At 36.6% G+C, this 17,548-nt stretch overlaps 1 protein-coding gene across 1 annotated transcript; it reads right to left on the bottom strand.

The window, feature by feature from the left end:
• Positions 1-6,421: 6,421 nt before the first annotated feature.
• LOC125877556 (uncharacterized) lies at positions 6,422-7,909 on the bottom strand. The gene is made up of 4 exons (XM_049558816.1): positions 7,535-7,909; positions 7,373-7,474; positions 7,027-7,282; positions 6,422-6,756 (listed from the first exon to the last, which is right to left on the bottom strand). The coding sequence occupies exons 1-4, from the start codon at positions 7,907-7,909 to the stop codon at positions 6,422-6,424; spliced, it is 1,068 nt and encodes a 355-aa protein (XP_049414773.1).
• Between the last annotated feature and the right edge of the window lie 9,639 nt (positions 7,910-17,548).

Below are 17,548 nucleotides of genomic sequence, written 5' to 3' on the forward strand. Positions count from 1 at the left end.
GCATTACTCTTCTGCTGTCCGAACTCGTTCCCTGTCTTAGCTCTCTTGTTCTTAAACTCTTCTCTATCCCTTAGCTTCTTCTCCTCAACCCAATGCACATATAACATTAACCTTGAGATGTCCATATCACCTATCAGCATTGCAGCCCTACCTTCTTTACTCGACAAACGAGCCAACCCAGCAACAAACAAGCTCATTCTACTCCTTATGTCCGCAACCATTTTCGGAGCATATCGGGACAGTTGGGTGAACTTCAATCTATACTCAAGAACACTCAAAGAATCTTGCTTAAGTGTGAGGAATTCTCGTACCTTAGCCTCTTTCAGTTTTCGGGGAAAGAAACGCCCTAAGAAAGCCTCCTCAAAACATGCCCAACTCGCATATGGTGCATTCTCAGCTCTACCCTCTTTCCACTGATCAAACCAAGTCCTAGCAACATTCTTCAATTGATATGCATCTATTTCAACCCGCTCAGTATCGGCAACATGCATAACCTCAAATACCTTCTTCAGTTCTTCAATAAAATTCTTTAGATCCTCAGTAGTGCTCGAACCCGTGAAGCTTGGAGGATTCATCCTCAAGAACTCTCGGGTCCTAGAAGTATCAGCCAATTCTTATCTAGCTCCTCTTTATTGTCCAGCTTGGCTGGTCACAACTTGACATAGCATCCTAATTGCTTCCCTGAACTCAACATTGGTAACTTCTCCTTGAGGTTGCACTTCAGGTGCATTTGATAACTCTTGTTCCTCAACATTACGTCTAATAGGACGACCTCTAAAAACTCTTCATGGAGGCATGATTGTTTGAAAACACGAACAAGCACAAATTAGAAGGAAACTTTTTAGAGATCAAACTCTAACACACGAAATAAGTGTGAAAGAATTGAGAAAATTTCCTTCAAGTGTTGCAGCCCCCTAATTATAGATGTGACGTGCTTCACACCGATAACTAGGACTCTACAGACACGGCTTTATAGACTCCCTAGGACTCTTGAACTATGGGCCTTGCTACCAATTTTGTCAAGCCCCGAGCCTACAACCCGGATGTGGCTAGCACTCGAGAACCATTGTTGGCTCCAATCAAACCCTTGGCTTGGCTTACTTAACTCAGCGGAAGACTCTATGCATATTTAGAAAGATCAAGAGCACTATACTCACTTCAATAATAAAATACTGAGAATGCTTAAAAGTCAAACATTCAACTTGGCCAAAATGGCAACTCAAGTCTTAACGCATGAAATGATAAAGTCAATGAAAAGACTAAAGAACTAACATATGGCTGTCAATGAAGCCTCTAAAACAACTGAGATGGATGTCGGGACAAATCCCACGACATCTAAATAAACTAATAAATAACTGAAACCAATAAAAAGAAGTCATCCGAAATACAAGGAGGCTCACCAACTGACTCTGGAGCGCTCACTGGATCAACGATGCGCTGGATGCTGATCCTAGTTACCTGTGTCTGTATCATAATAAGATGCATGCCAACTGGCATCAGTACATTGAATGTACGAGTATGCGAGTTGGAATGCTAAACACAACATAGGCATGAAAAGAATCTGAAGAACTTACCTAGCTCAACTCAACTCAAAATAACTGAACTCATTTCAATATAAAACAGTTTAAAACAAGTGCAATATAAAGAAAAGTTGTTTAAAACATGATGTCAACTTTGTGTGTATGCAAGGATACATATAACTTTGAAATGTATGTGAAATACAATAAACTGTGTATATAAGAATACAATTACTTATGTGGGAGTTTTACTAGCCGACAACCGTCACGTAAGAGCTATTGTGATGATACAGTATTTTGCCTCACGCTGCCAGGGCCGTCCAATACCTTGCCAAGGATATAGAACCTGAACTACTAAGTGGATCCACTAGTCTATGCTAAAAATCACTAAAGGAATCATCTAAAAAGTATTACCATTTTCCACCCATGATGGCTACATGGTTTATGGGGGCTGTGAGTTTTTTGAACTCTCCCTCATATCGGTGCTCAACACTACTCCCAAAAATATACTATTAGCTCTCATGTTTAAAACATACTTCTTTCCATGATTTGAGATTAGTGCACAAAAACTTAGCTCAAAGGCTATCTTGGAAATCAAAGTTTCCTCTCTTGCTTCATTTAGAAAGCGATTACTTTTTTCTGAAAACTAGCCCGAAGTGAAAACATTTTAAACCCTTTGGAAATACATAGTCCCCATATACCTTTGAAGAAATGAACTTCAAACTTTACTATTTACTCTTTACTCAACTTGAACTTTAAGTCTTAAAACAAAGTTAAATCATTTGGGAAAGACTTTTGGAAAACTCTAAGAACTTTTCTTGACTTTGATCTTCACTTTCCTTGAATTGGATTATGGATTCAAGGTTCATGATCTCATGATTATGAATGATTTCATGATGTTTAGATGTGCCTTAGAGTGTTGGAATCAACAAGAAAACATAGGTACATTGCTAAGGAACAAGTACGGAAAGGTTGGGAACGAATGGAGTGAACTGGCGTCCCTTGCGCTTTGAGAGCTGCGAGGAATCAGCCCTCAACATTTAGAGGCTGGTCTGGGGCATGCTGGCTGGCGCAGCACCCCAAGGGTGAAGATTCAGAGACTCTTTTGGGGGGCGCTGGCTGGCACGACGCCACACCCCTATCCCTAGGTGTTTGGCGACTTTTCTTCTCCGTTTTTCATCTCTAAAGTTCAATGTTCCTTCCCCAAACACTTAGAATCATTTATAACCTCAATATCTGATAGATTCAAACCGAAATTACACCATGAAACATGAATCAAATTGCAAGAAACTCCAACAACACAACCCACAAGAAATTCAAATGAAACATTCAATAATGTTCATCAAAAACTCAATTTCTAAACTTTCAAAGACTTAAATTCGTTGAATTGAATCATGGTTGGCGTGTGGGTGAACTAACCCAACGCTATGTGATCCCACATTCCTTGTAGGGATCACCCCCGATGAAATCCACAGCAAAACTCGACAATCTTGACGAATCTTGCTTTTCTTTTCCTTTCTCCTTTTCTTTTTTCTTTTCTCCAAGCCCTAGGGTATTTTGGTAAAAGCGTAAACTGATCTAATTCTGATTAGACCCTAACTTAATTACCAAAAACGAAATAAAATAATTGGTCAAGAAAAAGACCAAACTACCCTTTCAAAATACGGATTGGACTTTCCTTATTCCAACAGCCCAACTTCCAAAGGGCATAACTCACTCATACGAACTCGGAATCGCGCAAACTCAACGGCGTTGGAAAGATCATTCCAAGAGCTTTCCTACCATATCTGGAAGTACCTCTAACTCATCCTGAGCTAAAAGTTATGGCCCATTTGAAGTTGGCCAAAACTCAACTTATTTTAACTTAACAAAATTTTCAGATTTTCATTCTTTCCAAAAATGACTATTTCCAATTATTAGCTTCTTCCTAGTTATTTCAAATTGTGAGATGTTACAAAATCACAACCATCACCTACCTCGAAACAAGCTTGAAACCCTAAGAAACTTGATCCTTCCTTTTCCAGATTCGTTCCGCGTGTTCTTGGTCTACAAACAATCAATATAATACAGGAATCAATAAACAATCATGAATTACCCGGATTACTAACAATTCTATGAACCCTAGATCAAACCCATTATCCCAATTATCCAAATTAAGGTTGTTTCCACCATAGAATCTATAACAAAACCTTCTCCCATCAATATTCACCCATTCTATTACGTTCTATGGATCAAAAAACGGATTTGGGCAGTGAAAAACTTACCTTTTGCCTCAAGAGTGGTGAAAAATTAGTAGGAGTCGCATGGGGGTCGTTCCTTTGCTCTAAAATCGAAAAGTGAATAATGAGGTCGCTTAAGGGTTTATTAACAACTTTAATTCGAGTCAGGTCTGCCACAACGGCCACCACCCTACCACAGTGACCATGCCAAAGCGACAAAACCCAATGCCAAAGTGGCATTCTCGATACAGAGGGTTATTTCAAGAATTCCAAAATTCCCATTTCACAACACACCTCTAACCCACAATGCTCAGTAAATACCCTTTACGCTAAAATCGATTCTGGAAGTTCTACTTGCCCAAATTCAATTCCGTAAAGCCATACAGATTCCTTAACGAGTTATCTAACTACTCATGTAAGCAAAATCATAAATAAGTCACCCGATTGCTACTAGATTTCCCTACACCTTAATGACTCCGACTTTGTCCAAATCTGGACTAGGCTAGGAAATCTCAAGTTACTACGAAAAAGTTTCCAACCCAAAAATTTTCCACGTTGATTTTTCTATAACGACGGAACCCGGTCGTTACAATAGATACCAATTTACTTGTCACTCGTCCCTGAGTGACAAACTTAGGAAAATAGGCTAAGGAAGAAATGAAGTAGTACCTGAATCGACGAACAATTGGGATACTTGTCTCGCCTTACCCTGAACATCTTTAACTAAATCAACTCTCAAAGGTTTCACATCTTCAACCTCAAACCAACCAATTGAAAACCTACACATCCTCCCATACAATGCCTCAATGAAGTCTTCTCAATACTCGAGTGATAAATATTGTTGTATGTAAACTTAACTACAACAAAAGCGATTCCCAATAACCACCAAAGTTGATCGTACACACGTTTACAATATGTTATCAAGGACCTTGACACAATTATCTGGGGGAATCCTTTAGCACTTAAGCATGATAAAATTCCAAGTCAATAATCGCTACAAATAGAAGTGAACCTGAATCAACCAACACACACTCATAATACCCAAACAATCATAGTTCTTAACAATATCTCCATCCCACAACATAAATCTCCCTAAGCTTAAGTTATAACAAATTTGATCTTTAAAAATCAGATACACATCGATGGATATGTCCACGCATACAACCCCTCCAACAACAATATCGAAATGCTAGATTTAGTAATTGTAGATTACCTCTTAAGAATAGTAGAATTGGACCCAATGATCCCCACATTCAACACACATAATCGATACATGACCTCGACAACTAGAGGAATATTAAGATTGTCAGACAACCACAAATATGCATGGTAGCTCTTCTATAAATTCTAATAAGCAAGGTGGTACATGTAGAACCACTAAAGTACTTTAACAACTCCAAGACAACACCAATTATGTCATTCGAAATAACCAAATCTTCTCAATCTTCCCACTTAACCAAGAGAACATTGCAGGATTTGGTACCCCTGATCCACCACTAGGAATCCACCCACAAAAGTGTAAACACACGAGAGCATAGCTAGCGACTCATACTCACAATACTAACAACCATCATAAACACCCCGACCTTTTACCTTTTCATAGCCCAACACTTTTTAAATGAAACCTTTCTTAGGTACTAATAATCAATAGTAATAGACTTTACAACTCAACCCAGGTGTAAGTCCTTTCAAATGCTCAATACCGGGTACAATTGATCATTTCTCACCTTTTCAATTCATACCTTCACAAAATACATCAATACAAATGTAGACTCACAATGAAAAATCTGAATTATAATTTCCACCATATAACACAATCCCCTTATCTATCAACATTAGCTTATACATTGAAGATTTTTATGAAATCATGGATCTCCGCTTATCATCGATCGCATCTCCATCGATCTTACCATATTTTTTACTAAAATTTCAATCATACTCATTACTAGACTTAAAAACAAAATCAAGCACTTGTCATCACACTCAAGCTAATGTCCGCACACTCCTTTCTCCAAGTCTTTTTCGATAGTTTTTTACCAACCTGATGGTTTCGTGACACTATTACTATAGCCACAACAAAACGAATGAAATCACGCGTCTCTGAACCCAATTATCTACCCCTATAAAGATATCTTTTTAGCCTTGCAACTTGCTCTAGCCTCACTCTAAAGGTTGTACTACATCCCACTATTTTTATTCATTATAACTATATCTCTTTAACATTCTATTCGAGTGGTGTCCTACCATCTCTTATAATTTTCCATACAACCACGTTACTCACCAAGTATTAGAAAACCACGACCTTGGATACTCGCAAGTCGTAATTACTATACAAGAATTCGCTTAACCAATAATCTTATTATATAGTTGTATCTTCTAACACCTTTTACAGAGATAGGTGGTGGAAGCTTTTCTATTACCTCTACTTTCGCTCTATCAACCTTAATACCCTTCTCAGAGATCCGATGACCCAGAACTATCCCTTCTTCCACCATGAAGTGGCACTTCTCCCAATTGAGCACAAAAATGCACTCTTTACACCGTTTAAGCACCTCAGCCAAATGATCCAAACAACAATTAAAAGAGTCACCTACCACAGAGAAATCATCCACAAATACTTCAATAGTGTCCTCCACCATATCAAAAAAAATCGACATCATACAACGCTGGAAGGTCGCTGGAGCATTACACAAATGGCATCTGTTTGAAGGCAAAAGTCCTATAAGGGCAAGTGAAGGTGGTCTTCTCTTGGTCTTTCGGAGATATGGAAATCTGATTGTAACCCGAATAACCATCAAGAAAATAATACCAAACCTTACCAGCAAGTCGATCCAACATTTGATCCATGAACGGCACATGGAAGTGGTCATTTTCTATCCAAGCATTTAATTTTCGGTAGTCCATGCAGACTCTCCATCCAGTCATGGGACTTATCGAAAAAAGTTCATCTTTAGAATTCGGAACCACAGTAATCCCACATTTCTTGGGCACACACTGAACAGGACAAACCCAATTATTATCTGCAATGGGATAAATAACTCCAGCATCCAACCACTTATTGATCTCTTTTTTCACTACCACTTGCATAGGCGGATTTAGTCTTCTTTGGTGCTCGATACTAGGCTTGAAATCTGGCATGAGTTGGATTTTATGAGAACAAATGCCATGAGGGATCCCAATAATGTCCACAATTGTCCACCTAATTGCCCGTGTGAACCTTTTCAACACAGAAACCAATGTTCTAACTTGTGTCACATTCAAATCTATCACAATGATGATCGGTAAAGTACCATCCCTCCCCAAGAATACATACCACAAATGTGATGGTAGAACCTTAAACTCCAATTTTGAAGCCTCTTCGACTGACGGTCTTGCGGGTGGAGAGTCGCGATTCTTCATGTCTAACTCCAATCTCTTTGGTTCTGAATGGAATTCGAACCTATCAAGTGTGGCAACCAATTCATCATAGTCTTCAATACCATAACCCTCAAAATTCATCATTACCGTTGCAAGTGCATCAACACCCAACCTCTCTTCAATAGACATCTAAGAACCACTCTCTACAATATGATTCGCCACTGATACTGACTTGTGTTCACTAATATGCTTCATAGATCTGCAAATGTTAAAAGTTACCTCTTTATTATTCAATTGGAACTTCATCGGCCCCTTCTCCATATCGACCAAGGCGGTGACAAAGAATGGTCTCCTAAGGATAATGGGAACCTCAAAGTCTACCTCACAATCAAGTATCACAAAATCCACCAGAAAGATAAAAGACTCCACTTTCACTAGTACATCTTGGAGCACACTAATGGGTCTCTTCACAGTTCTATCTGGCATGGGCAATAGCATCACAATCAGTTTTGGATCCCCTAAGCCCAATTTCTTGTAAATAGACAATGGCATTAGATTAATTCTAACACCCATATCACATAGCGCCCTAGCAAAATGCAACAACTCGATGGTACACTGAATAGTAAAGGCACCAGGATCTTCATTCTTCTGCACAAAGGACCTTGTAGCAATAGCACTACAATGTTGCAACCTATCATCATCTTTAAAACTCACGGCCCTTTTCTTCGTCACCAAATAATTCATAAACTTTGTATACCCAGGCATTTGCTCCAAAGCTTCTATCAACGAAACATTGATGGAGAGCTGTTTCAACATACTAATAAACCTGCGGTATTTTCCTTATTCAGTCTTCTTCACTAATCTCTATGGGAAGGGAGCTGGAGGTCTAGGCATGGGAACAACTTTTTGGCTATCTCCACTTCCTTCTCTGTCGTATTCTCGGACTCTCCAGTAACCTCGATCACATCATCATCTTCGCTAACCTCAACTTCAACTCAGACAGCATAGGTAGATCGATGGTCTACTTACCCCCTCGAGTGGTGGCTTCCATACATTGCCCAACATTCTTCAAATTTTGGATAGTGTTGCTAGAAAGTGTGCCAGGTTGACGTGGGTTCACTGTAGTAGACAACTGATTCATCTGTTGCTCAAGTAACTTGATTGACACTGCATAGGAATCAACTTTTTGACCAAGGTCAGACAAGTCGTTTCACATCTCCTTTACATTCTCATCAGTCGAATCAAACCTCTTCATCATCTTCTGCATCATATCCTCAATCTGTGACATACTACCCCCAACTTCCCTATTACTAGATTCCCGATTTTGAGGAAGGACATAAGGCCCATCCCTTTCGTTTCTGTTACCATAGTTGTTCCAGTTGTAGTTGTTGTCGCGATTGTAGTTCTCATCCCGGACATATTGACCCTCTAGATTGTAGTTGCCATAGTTCCGACCTTGGTTTCCTTGACTTTGGCGCCAATTATCCAAATTGGAACCTTGGGCGTTGGATCAAAAACACCCTGTCGGATCATTCACCGCATAACTATCCTCTTCATAATAACATTCCTCAACCGGAGATGGATTCCTAGTCAAATAATTCACAGCATTTATCTTTTCGGTACCTTCGCTCACATGCTTCAACACCAACCCAAGTTATGTCCTCATTTGAGCCATCTCCTCACGAATGTCATCGGGAGATTGACTAGGTGCAAATTGAACTGCAAAAGTGCTTCTTCCAGTGTCTGACTTTCGAGTACTCCATGCTTTATTGTTCCGAGAAATCTTCTCTAGTTTCTCAGCGATCTCCTCAAAAGTACACTCACCATATGATCCTCCTGCAATAGTATCAAGCATAGCCTTACCATTATCATCTTGGCCTCTGTAGAAATACTCCTTTAGTGACTCATCATCAATACGGTGGTTTGGAACACTTCTTATGAAAGCAGTGAATCTGTCCCACGAACTACTCACAGACTCTCCAGGTAGTGCTACGAAGTTGTTGCATTTATCTTTGTGGTTCAACTTCTTGGACACTGGGAAGTACTTTGCCATGAACACTTTACTCAATTGATCCCATGTGTAAATTGAGTTATAAGGCATCTCAGTAAACCATACAACAGCATCACTGGTCAATGATAGAGGGAAGACTCTCAACCCAATGACATCCATGTCTAAATCTGATCGACCCACGCAACTCTTGCAAACACTCCTCAACTTGGCCATGTGCCCATGTGGATCCTCCGATGCCAGACCAGAGAACAAACTCCTCGATGTAAGCATTTGCATCAGGTTGTTCGTCACCATGAATGTATGCCCCAGAGATAGAACAATTGGTCTTTCAGATTAAGCAGTATTGAAGTCGACCCTATAGTTATCGCGTAACCTCAGTTCTGGAGGATTTTGTACCTTCAATGCATCTCCCAATAGATTACCACCATGATTTTCAACATTCTCATTACCAACCCTAGGAGGCTGCAACTCAACTCCATCACCTAGATTTCCTCCCATAGGATTGGCTGGGACCCCTTGATTATTCATCTTTCTCAAAGTTCTGTTCAATTCTGGATCATAAGGAGTCAGTGGTTCACCTTGACTCCATGTACTTGGCATACACAAACAATAACAAAAAAGAAAAGTAAAATTAGGAAATATTTGACTAAAGTTCAATAATATAGTTAAACTTAATCTAAAAACATAATTCCCCGGCAGCGGCGCCAAAATTTGATACGCTCAAATTATACCTCCCTAAAGAAGTATAAGCGATTGTTGTCGAATAAAGAACCCAGCTAGTAGGTTGGGGTCGATCCCACGAGGAATATGGTTTAGACTTAAACTTAACTTATGATTATATTCGTTTAGTCAACGTATTTTCGAGACAAGTAAAGGGGGGGGGGGGTTGTGAAACAAATGCTTGATTATAGTTAAGCAACAAGTGAGCAGGATTCAAACTTTGTTGTTATCAATGAGAGAAAATAACTAGGGTGTACGTGTTCCCCATAAGCTCATAACGCGGTAATCTTAGTAATAGTAATCATTTCCTACTGTATTACATGCAACGTGATAAGTTATGTATCTTTAATTCCTTGGTCCGTCAACTAGAGAATTTCACCCCGCACCTTGGTCCGGCTACGTATGTATAATTTACTAACGCTTACATTTACCTCATATTAGACATCACATCAATGTATGGCTTAGTTTTCACCCTCGCACCAATTGACATTAGACTATTAGATAGTATCACACTAAATCTATGTTGATAATTCTTTTCTTATTAACTACCTCCTTGGTCCGGCAAGTAGCAACAAGGCGAGTTCTAACGTTTGCAACCGTTAAAAGACTTCTAAACGAAAGAATTATCAATGCATGCAATAATACTATTCAATAATTACTTAGTTACTATTCATACTTTGTTAATCGTTCATGGTTCCCACAACCCTAGTTGTGGATTTAGTTACCCATAATAGCAAGAACACAATTCATATTTTAGATGAAGAAATCATGAACTTACGTAATGAGTTGAAGAAACCCGAAATCTTCAATTGAAATTCAAAGTTAAAATATTTAAAAGGAACTTATAATACATTTATATTGCATACATAATTCACTTTTAATACATATTGCAGATTTTGCTATGTATTGCTATAAATGGTAATAAATGAAAAGTATCGCTAAAATCAGTAATTATTTATTAAAATGTACCAATCCATGTAATTTTTTTTATTATATATTGTTGGTTTGATTTATTAATTTGTGAACATGCTAAATTGATAATTAAATAAAAAAATATTCATCAATTTTTTATTAATCGATTAAGGATTCTTATAATGATTTCGTTTGTGATTTCATCGATATAGAAAATGCTTCTTTAATTTTTTTATCAAAGTCTTTTTAATTAGAACACTCTGATCCTTCCATAAGCCCAAAAATCCAGTTCTAAAGTTCAAATTATGCATTGTCAAAATCATTTTAGCACTATACAATAACATTACTAAAAAACCTTTTTACTATTTTATTTATTCACATTATTCATAAGTTAACATTTCTATAAAGATATAACATGTTAATATTCAATTGTAAATATGTTTTAATTTAGGTTTAAAATAATTGTTAATTACTGCAATTTATTTTTGCGGTAAACTCATACTAAAGAATCTAGTTATGGTCCTAACTCATAATTCAAGCTCAATTATTTTAATAAACAAAGAGGAAAAAATTAATTTCAAGTCTAAATATTAAAGCTAAAGCTATTATTTCCTTTGGATTTTCAATTAAGCAACAATCTCAAATACAAAAAAGATTGCAAAGAAATACCACTTGAGCCCATTGTTTTTTTAGTTATAATATTATGAAAAAAAAGATAATCTTTTATTATTTTAATTTATCGCATCATTGATTTAACTATAACTAAAATCTAAAAATTGATAATCAACTGGTAGTCCAATAAAAAAAATATACAAATCAGCCAAAAATTATCAGCTCGATAATTCGGTATAGATAATTTATAATATTTTTTTATTTATTCAATCGATCTTTATAGGCCCTTAATAAAAATAGACTTTTATGTTTAGTAAACAAAACACATGACATTATTTAATTTCATGTTTTCTTATCTTTGTAGTGTTTATTTAACCAAAATACAATTGATGGCTCTTGAACTTTCAATCCATCAATCATACCTTGGAAAACTCTCTTCTATCTTAGGATCTTTTCTATCCCTTTGCTCTTTGGCATATTTGGCTTAATAGGAATCATAATATTTTTAACAAGTGTGTCAGACCCATTAACACCGTCAAATTTCAGTCTAGCAGAGGATGAGGAAGAACTCTTAAATATACCTCATCCACCTGCATCTTTAGAAGCTACTACTATGCCTCAACTTATTGAGGCGGAAGGGGGAAATAACCCCTTTGTAATGATCTAGTTTGTGATATAAATAAACGCACTTTTAACCAATAAAAAAAAGAGTTACATAGAAATGGAGATGGAATAAAATGAATGGATAAGTAAAGTGAATGAAGAAAAAAATGGTGTAGGAGAGAAGGTAGAGGAGATAAATAGGGGAGAAGCCTATTAACAATAAAAATGTCAAATATTAAAGTTAAAAAAGATCTTTCATACGCTTAAAAAGGTAAGTAATCTCACAAATTTGTCTAGTTAGCCTTTTGTGTTTAAAATGTACATAAAAATAAAATTGAAGAATTAAAATGAAACAAGATTGAGCTGGAATGTCAAAATGAAATATAGGGACATGTTAAAAGGTATTGTCTATGTGTTTGGCCTTTATACTATTAGTTTTGTGACACTTGATGACGATGATTTTTAGATAGTGGTGGTAGAAAGTAAACTAGAATGTGATATGTACCTGAAAAGTGTTGAGCAAAACACATATACATTTGAGTTACTGCCTCCTGATGAAAAAAATTCTGTATAATTTTCGTCTACAAAATATTCTGATAAATTAAATGTTGCCAATGAATAAGGGAACCTCGCCGTTATGATGTTGTTCAAATAGTTAAAGCCAAGATTGTCGACCTATTGATTTCTATGAGTGTGGTTTGCTATAAATAAACTTTAGTTACTTAGGAGGTCCTCATGACATAACCTTTGTCGCGCTTTGCGCTTGGTTGTGGAGAGTCAGTATTCAAATCAACAAAATCTATATATAAATTTATCAGTTTTAGTAAAGAAGTTTTTTCATTGATTCATTAATAATGTATTATTGGTTTAATAATTTCACTTTTTAGTTTGTCAATTTATTGATTCTAGGTTTGAATTTTTCTAATCCGCCAAATATATAATGTCATTGACTCAAATGTTAAGTTTCATATTTCTATTCTACAATGTGACAATGTTTGCTTCTAATAAATGCTTAACTATTGTGTATGATTGTCATGACCAATCCACCGAGCCAAGTAGACACCTATTCTAACAACTAGATAGGAGAATCCTTGTAACATCTTGCAAATTGAAATAACTAGGAAGAAGCTAATAATTGAAAATAGTCATTTTGGAGAAGAATGAAAATCTGGAAATTTTGTTAAGTTAGAATAAGTTGAGTTCTGGCAACTTCAAACGGCCATAACTTCTATCCAGGATGAGTTAGAGGTACTTCCAGATATGGTAGGAAAGCTCTTTCCAACGCCGCTGAGTTTGCGCGATTCTTAGTTCATATGAGTGAGTTATGCCCTTTGGAAGTTGGGCTTTTGGAATAAGGAAAGTCCAATCCGATTTTTTAAATGGTAGTTTGGTCTTTTCCTTGCCCAATTATTTTATTTCATTTTTGGTAATTAAGTTAGGGTCTAATCAGAATTATATCAGTTTACGCTTTTACCAAAGTACGCTAGGCTTGGAGAAAAGAGAAAAGAAGAGGTGAAAGGAGAAGAGAAGCAAGATTCGTCAAGATCGTCGAGTTTAGCTTGTGGATTTCGTCGGGGGTGATCCCTACAAGGTATGTGAGATCACATAGGGATGGGTTAGTTCACCCACACGCCAACCATGATTCAATTCGGCGAATTTAAGTCTTTGAAAGTTTAGAAATTGAGTTCTTGATGAACATTGTTGAAAGTTTCATTTGAATTCTTGTGGGTTGTGCTGTTGAAGTTTCTTGATGATTTGATTCATGTTTTCGAGTGTAATTTCGGGTTGAATCCATCATATATTGAGGGTACAAATGATTCTAAGTGTTTGGGGAAAGAACCTTTGAAGTTTAGAGGGTTTAGAGATGAAAAATGAGCAAGAAAACTCGTCAAACACCTGGGGATAGGGGTGGGGCGTCGCGCCAGCCAGCGCACCCCAAAAGGGGCTCTGAACTTTGAGGGCTGGCGCCCCGCGCCTCTCAGAGCACCAGGGACGCCAGTTCTCCCCATTCATTCCCCACTTTTTAGTACTTGTTCCTTAGCAATGTACATATGTTTTCTAGTTGATTCCAGCACTCTAAGGTACATCTAAACGTCACGAAATCATCCATAAACATGAGATCATGAACCTTGAATCCATAATCCAATTTAAGGAAAGTTAAGATCAAAGTCAAGAGAAATAAGAGTCAAGTCAAGAGAAGTTCTTAGAGTTTTCCAAAAGTCTTTTCCAAATGTTTTAACTTTGTTTTAAGACTTAAAGTTTAAGTTGAGTAAATATTAAAGAGTAAAGTTTGAAGTTCATTTCTTCAAAAGTATATGGGGACTATGTATTCCCAAAAGGGCTTAAATTATTTTCACATTTAAACAAGAAAGGAAACCTCAATTTCCAAAAAGCCTTCGGGATAGTTTTCAGAAAAAAGTAATCGCTTTCTAAATGAAGCAAGAGAGGAAACTTTGATTTCCAAGATAGCCTTTAAGCTAAGTTTTTGAGCATTAATCTCAAATCACAGAAAGAAGTATGTTTTTAAACATTAGAGCTAATATTATATTTTTGGGAGTAGTATTAAGCACCGATATGGGGGAGAGTTCAGACAACTCACAATCCCCATAAACCATGTAGCCATCATGGGTAGAAAATGATCATACTTTTTAGATGATTCTTTTAATGCTTGTTAGCATAAACTAGTGGATCCACTTAGTAGTTCAGGTTCTATACCCTCGGCAAGGTATAGAACGGCCTTGGCAGCATAAGGCAAAACGTTGTATCATCACAATAGCTCTTACGTGATGGTTGTCAGTTAGAGAAACTCCCACAAAAGTAATTGTATTCTTATATACATAGTTTATTGTATTTTTACATACATTTCAGAGTTATATGTATCTTTGCATACAAAGAGAGTAGACATCATGTTTTAAACAATTTTTCTTTATATTGCACTTGTTTTAAATTGCTTTATATTGAAATGAGTTCAGTTATGTTGAGTTGAGTTCAGCCAGGTAAGTTCTTCAGATTCTTTTCAAACATATGTTGTGTTTAGCATTCCAACTCGTATACTCGTACATTCAATGTTCTAATGCCACTTGGCCTGCATCTTATTATGATGCAGACACAGGTAATTAGGATTGACATCCAACGCATTGTTGGTCCAGTGAGCACTCCAGAGTCATTGGTGAGCCTCCTTGCATTCTGGAGGACTTTTTTTTATTGCTTTCAGTTATTTTATTAGTCATTAGGATGTCGTGGGGTTTGTCCTGAAATCCATCTCAGTTGTTTTAGAGGCTTAATAGACAGTTAGTAGTTCAGTTGTCTTTACATTATCATTTCATATGTTAAGACTTGAGTTGCCATTTTTGGCCAAGTTGAATGTTTGACTTTTAAGCATTCTCAGTATTTTATTATTTAAGTGAGTATAGTGCTATTGATCATTATAAATATGCATAGAGTTTTCCGCTGAGTAAGTAAGTCAGGCCAAGGGTTCTCTTAGGGCCAACAATGGTTCTTGAGTGCCAGCGACGTCTGGGGTGTAGGCTCGGGGCTTGACAATCCTTTCTATCCAATTTAAACTGAAAGACTGTGGAAGTAAATAAAATTCAACGCATCACCTATTCAATTAATAAAACAAATTTCCAGCCTTAATAAAATACATATTGTCCTTTGAAAAACACACAGAACCATTCATAGGAACTAGTTTAAACAGGTACAAGTACTTCTAAAAGTAAGAACAATATGAAAATGGACACAACTCCCACCATAAGAAATAGAGGAGTAGAAGCTGTCGGAGATCACCATCGCCTTCACATATAAAACATCATTGAATCTTGCAATCAGACTATGTCAAGTGGCATATTAAGAGTAGTTTTTTCAGTACAAACAACACGTACTTGTAGGCATCATCGGTCTACTCGAATCCACCACATAATATCAAGTAATTAATCAGAAGAACACATGCAAGTTGAAGTTATACAACCTCAACCTTTTCACGACAGCTTATACTACCAGACAACACCATGTCTAAACTCGTACACTTTATCCCAAATCACCTCCACCTCGTTCTGTTGCCAATTCCACCATCAAGGCAATTTCATCCTCCAATCCAATCATAACCTAACCCTTTTATGACTTTTCAAAACCTTCTATTCTACTAACACCAGAATTCTCCCAATTGATTTCCTTCCTAAATTCATCCACCAACTAACTCTATTAACCGGTGCGTTTTATCTGTTGTGACCCCCTTCCCTTAGCAATTTAGAGAAAAGTCTATGCCCAATAAGGGAAGACTGAGGTAAAAGGACGTCCGTCCACTCACAAAACTCATACTTAACCACCTTAACTTAAATCTCCCCTCCCCCATCGAATATGTCTCAGACTATCCAAAATGATAAATATAGTGTAAATTAGTGAATAAGCAAAACTCTCCGTCAACATTCTGACTTAACATCTATTTGAGACATGTCCAAAAATCATAACAATCACTCATGCTTGATTCATCACACCTTTCAAGTAAATTGGACCATCAAGGATCCTTAAAACATTATCTACAACATTTAACATGCAATCCTGGTCTACAGAAGAACTATCCCAACATCTATACACTTATCCAGCCACTCATGGACCAACATGTGATGAATATAATATATTCAATATATTGGGTCCACTCATGAAACTAACACACAAAAACAATCACACATGTACCAGGTGTGGTACCTGAGCCAATCATTAGTTAATTGTACCGGCACGTACTCGAGCCAACCATTAGTTAATTGTACAGGTATTGTACCCAACTCAACTATTAGTTAATTGTAATGGCGTGGTACCTAAGCTAACCATATAGATATTCCGTACTAGATGTGGTACCCGAACCAATAAAAAATTACACATCACAATCATAGCCACAATCACAATGAATACAAATCAGACTTGTACATCAACTAAACAATTCATTGCATGCGATTGATAACAATATAACCTGTCGGTTTTTGACACTCAATCTTGAATATATTATGATGTGTATGTTATATTATTGATTACAAACTTTAAAAAATATTTTAAATAAAAAGTGTACTTAAAGACATAATCCTCTCTGATAAATTATCGCCATATCACTCAGTTTATATTTAATATAAAGTTGTCTTTGAATAGAAATCTTAACATATTCAATTTCATCAATTTACTTATTATAAATCTAGTTGGAGACAATTCATGCTGGTCACTTTTGAAGAAGTTGGGGAATCCAGTAGTTCGCCATAACTTCCTCAACACCAATAAGATAACTGATATTTTGTCTAAGCAAGGTACTTAGCTAACAAGAAGCAGACAAACCCACGTTTTATACAATTCTCCGGACTACATAAAAAAAGTACTAAAAGACGATAAAAAGAGATGACCATCTAGTAAAATAGTAACACTAGCTACTTGTAATAAGTTAATCCGTTTTGATAACCTAGCTATAGTTTCTAACTATATATAGTAGCGAAACATTACTACCTACTATCTTGTACTTGTTAAGAATTTAACCTCTTTAACCCCAAAAAAAAGAAAAAAAAAAGTTGCCTTCTCTTTAATTAAAATAAAATTTAAAAAAAAATTATTAAATTTTT

Source organism: Solanum stenotomum, chromosome 9 (genome assembly GCF_019186545.1).
Source record: "Solanum stenotomum isolate F172 chromosome 9, ASM1918654v1, whole genome shotgun sequence".
NCBI lineage: Eukaryota > Viridiplantae > Streptophyta > Magnoliopsida > Solanales > Solanaceae > Solanum > Solanum stenotomum.

Excerpts from the sequence above, each read along its gene's own strand:
- LOC125877556 (XM_049558816.1), bottom strand. The coding sequence starts at position 7,909 with ATGTTGAAACAGCTCTCCATCAATGTTTCGTTGATAGAAGCTTTGGAG. Across the intron at positions 7,475-7,534 it reads CCATTAGTGTGCTCCAAGAT|GTAGACTTTGAGGTTCCCAT; the intron begins GTACTAGTGAAA and ends CTTGATTGTGAG. Across the intron at positions 7,283-7,372 it reads TCCAATTGAATAATAAAGAG|ATGTCTATTGAAGAGAGGTT; the intron begins GTAACTTTTAAC and ends AGTGGTTCTTAG.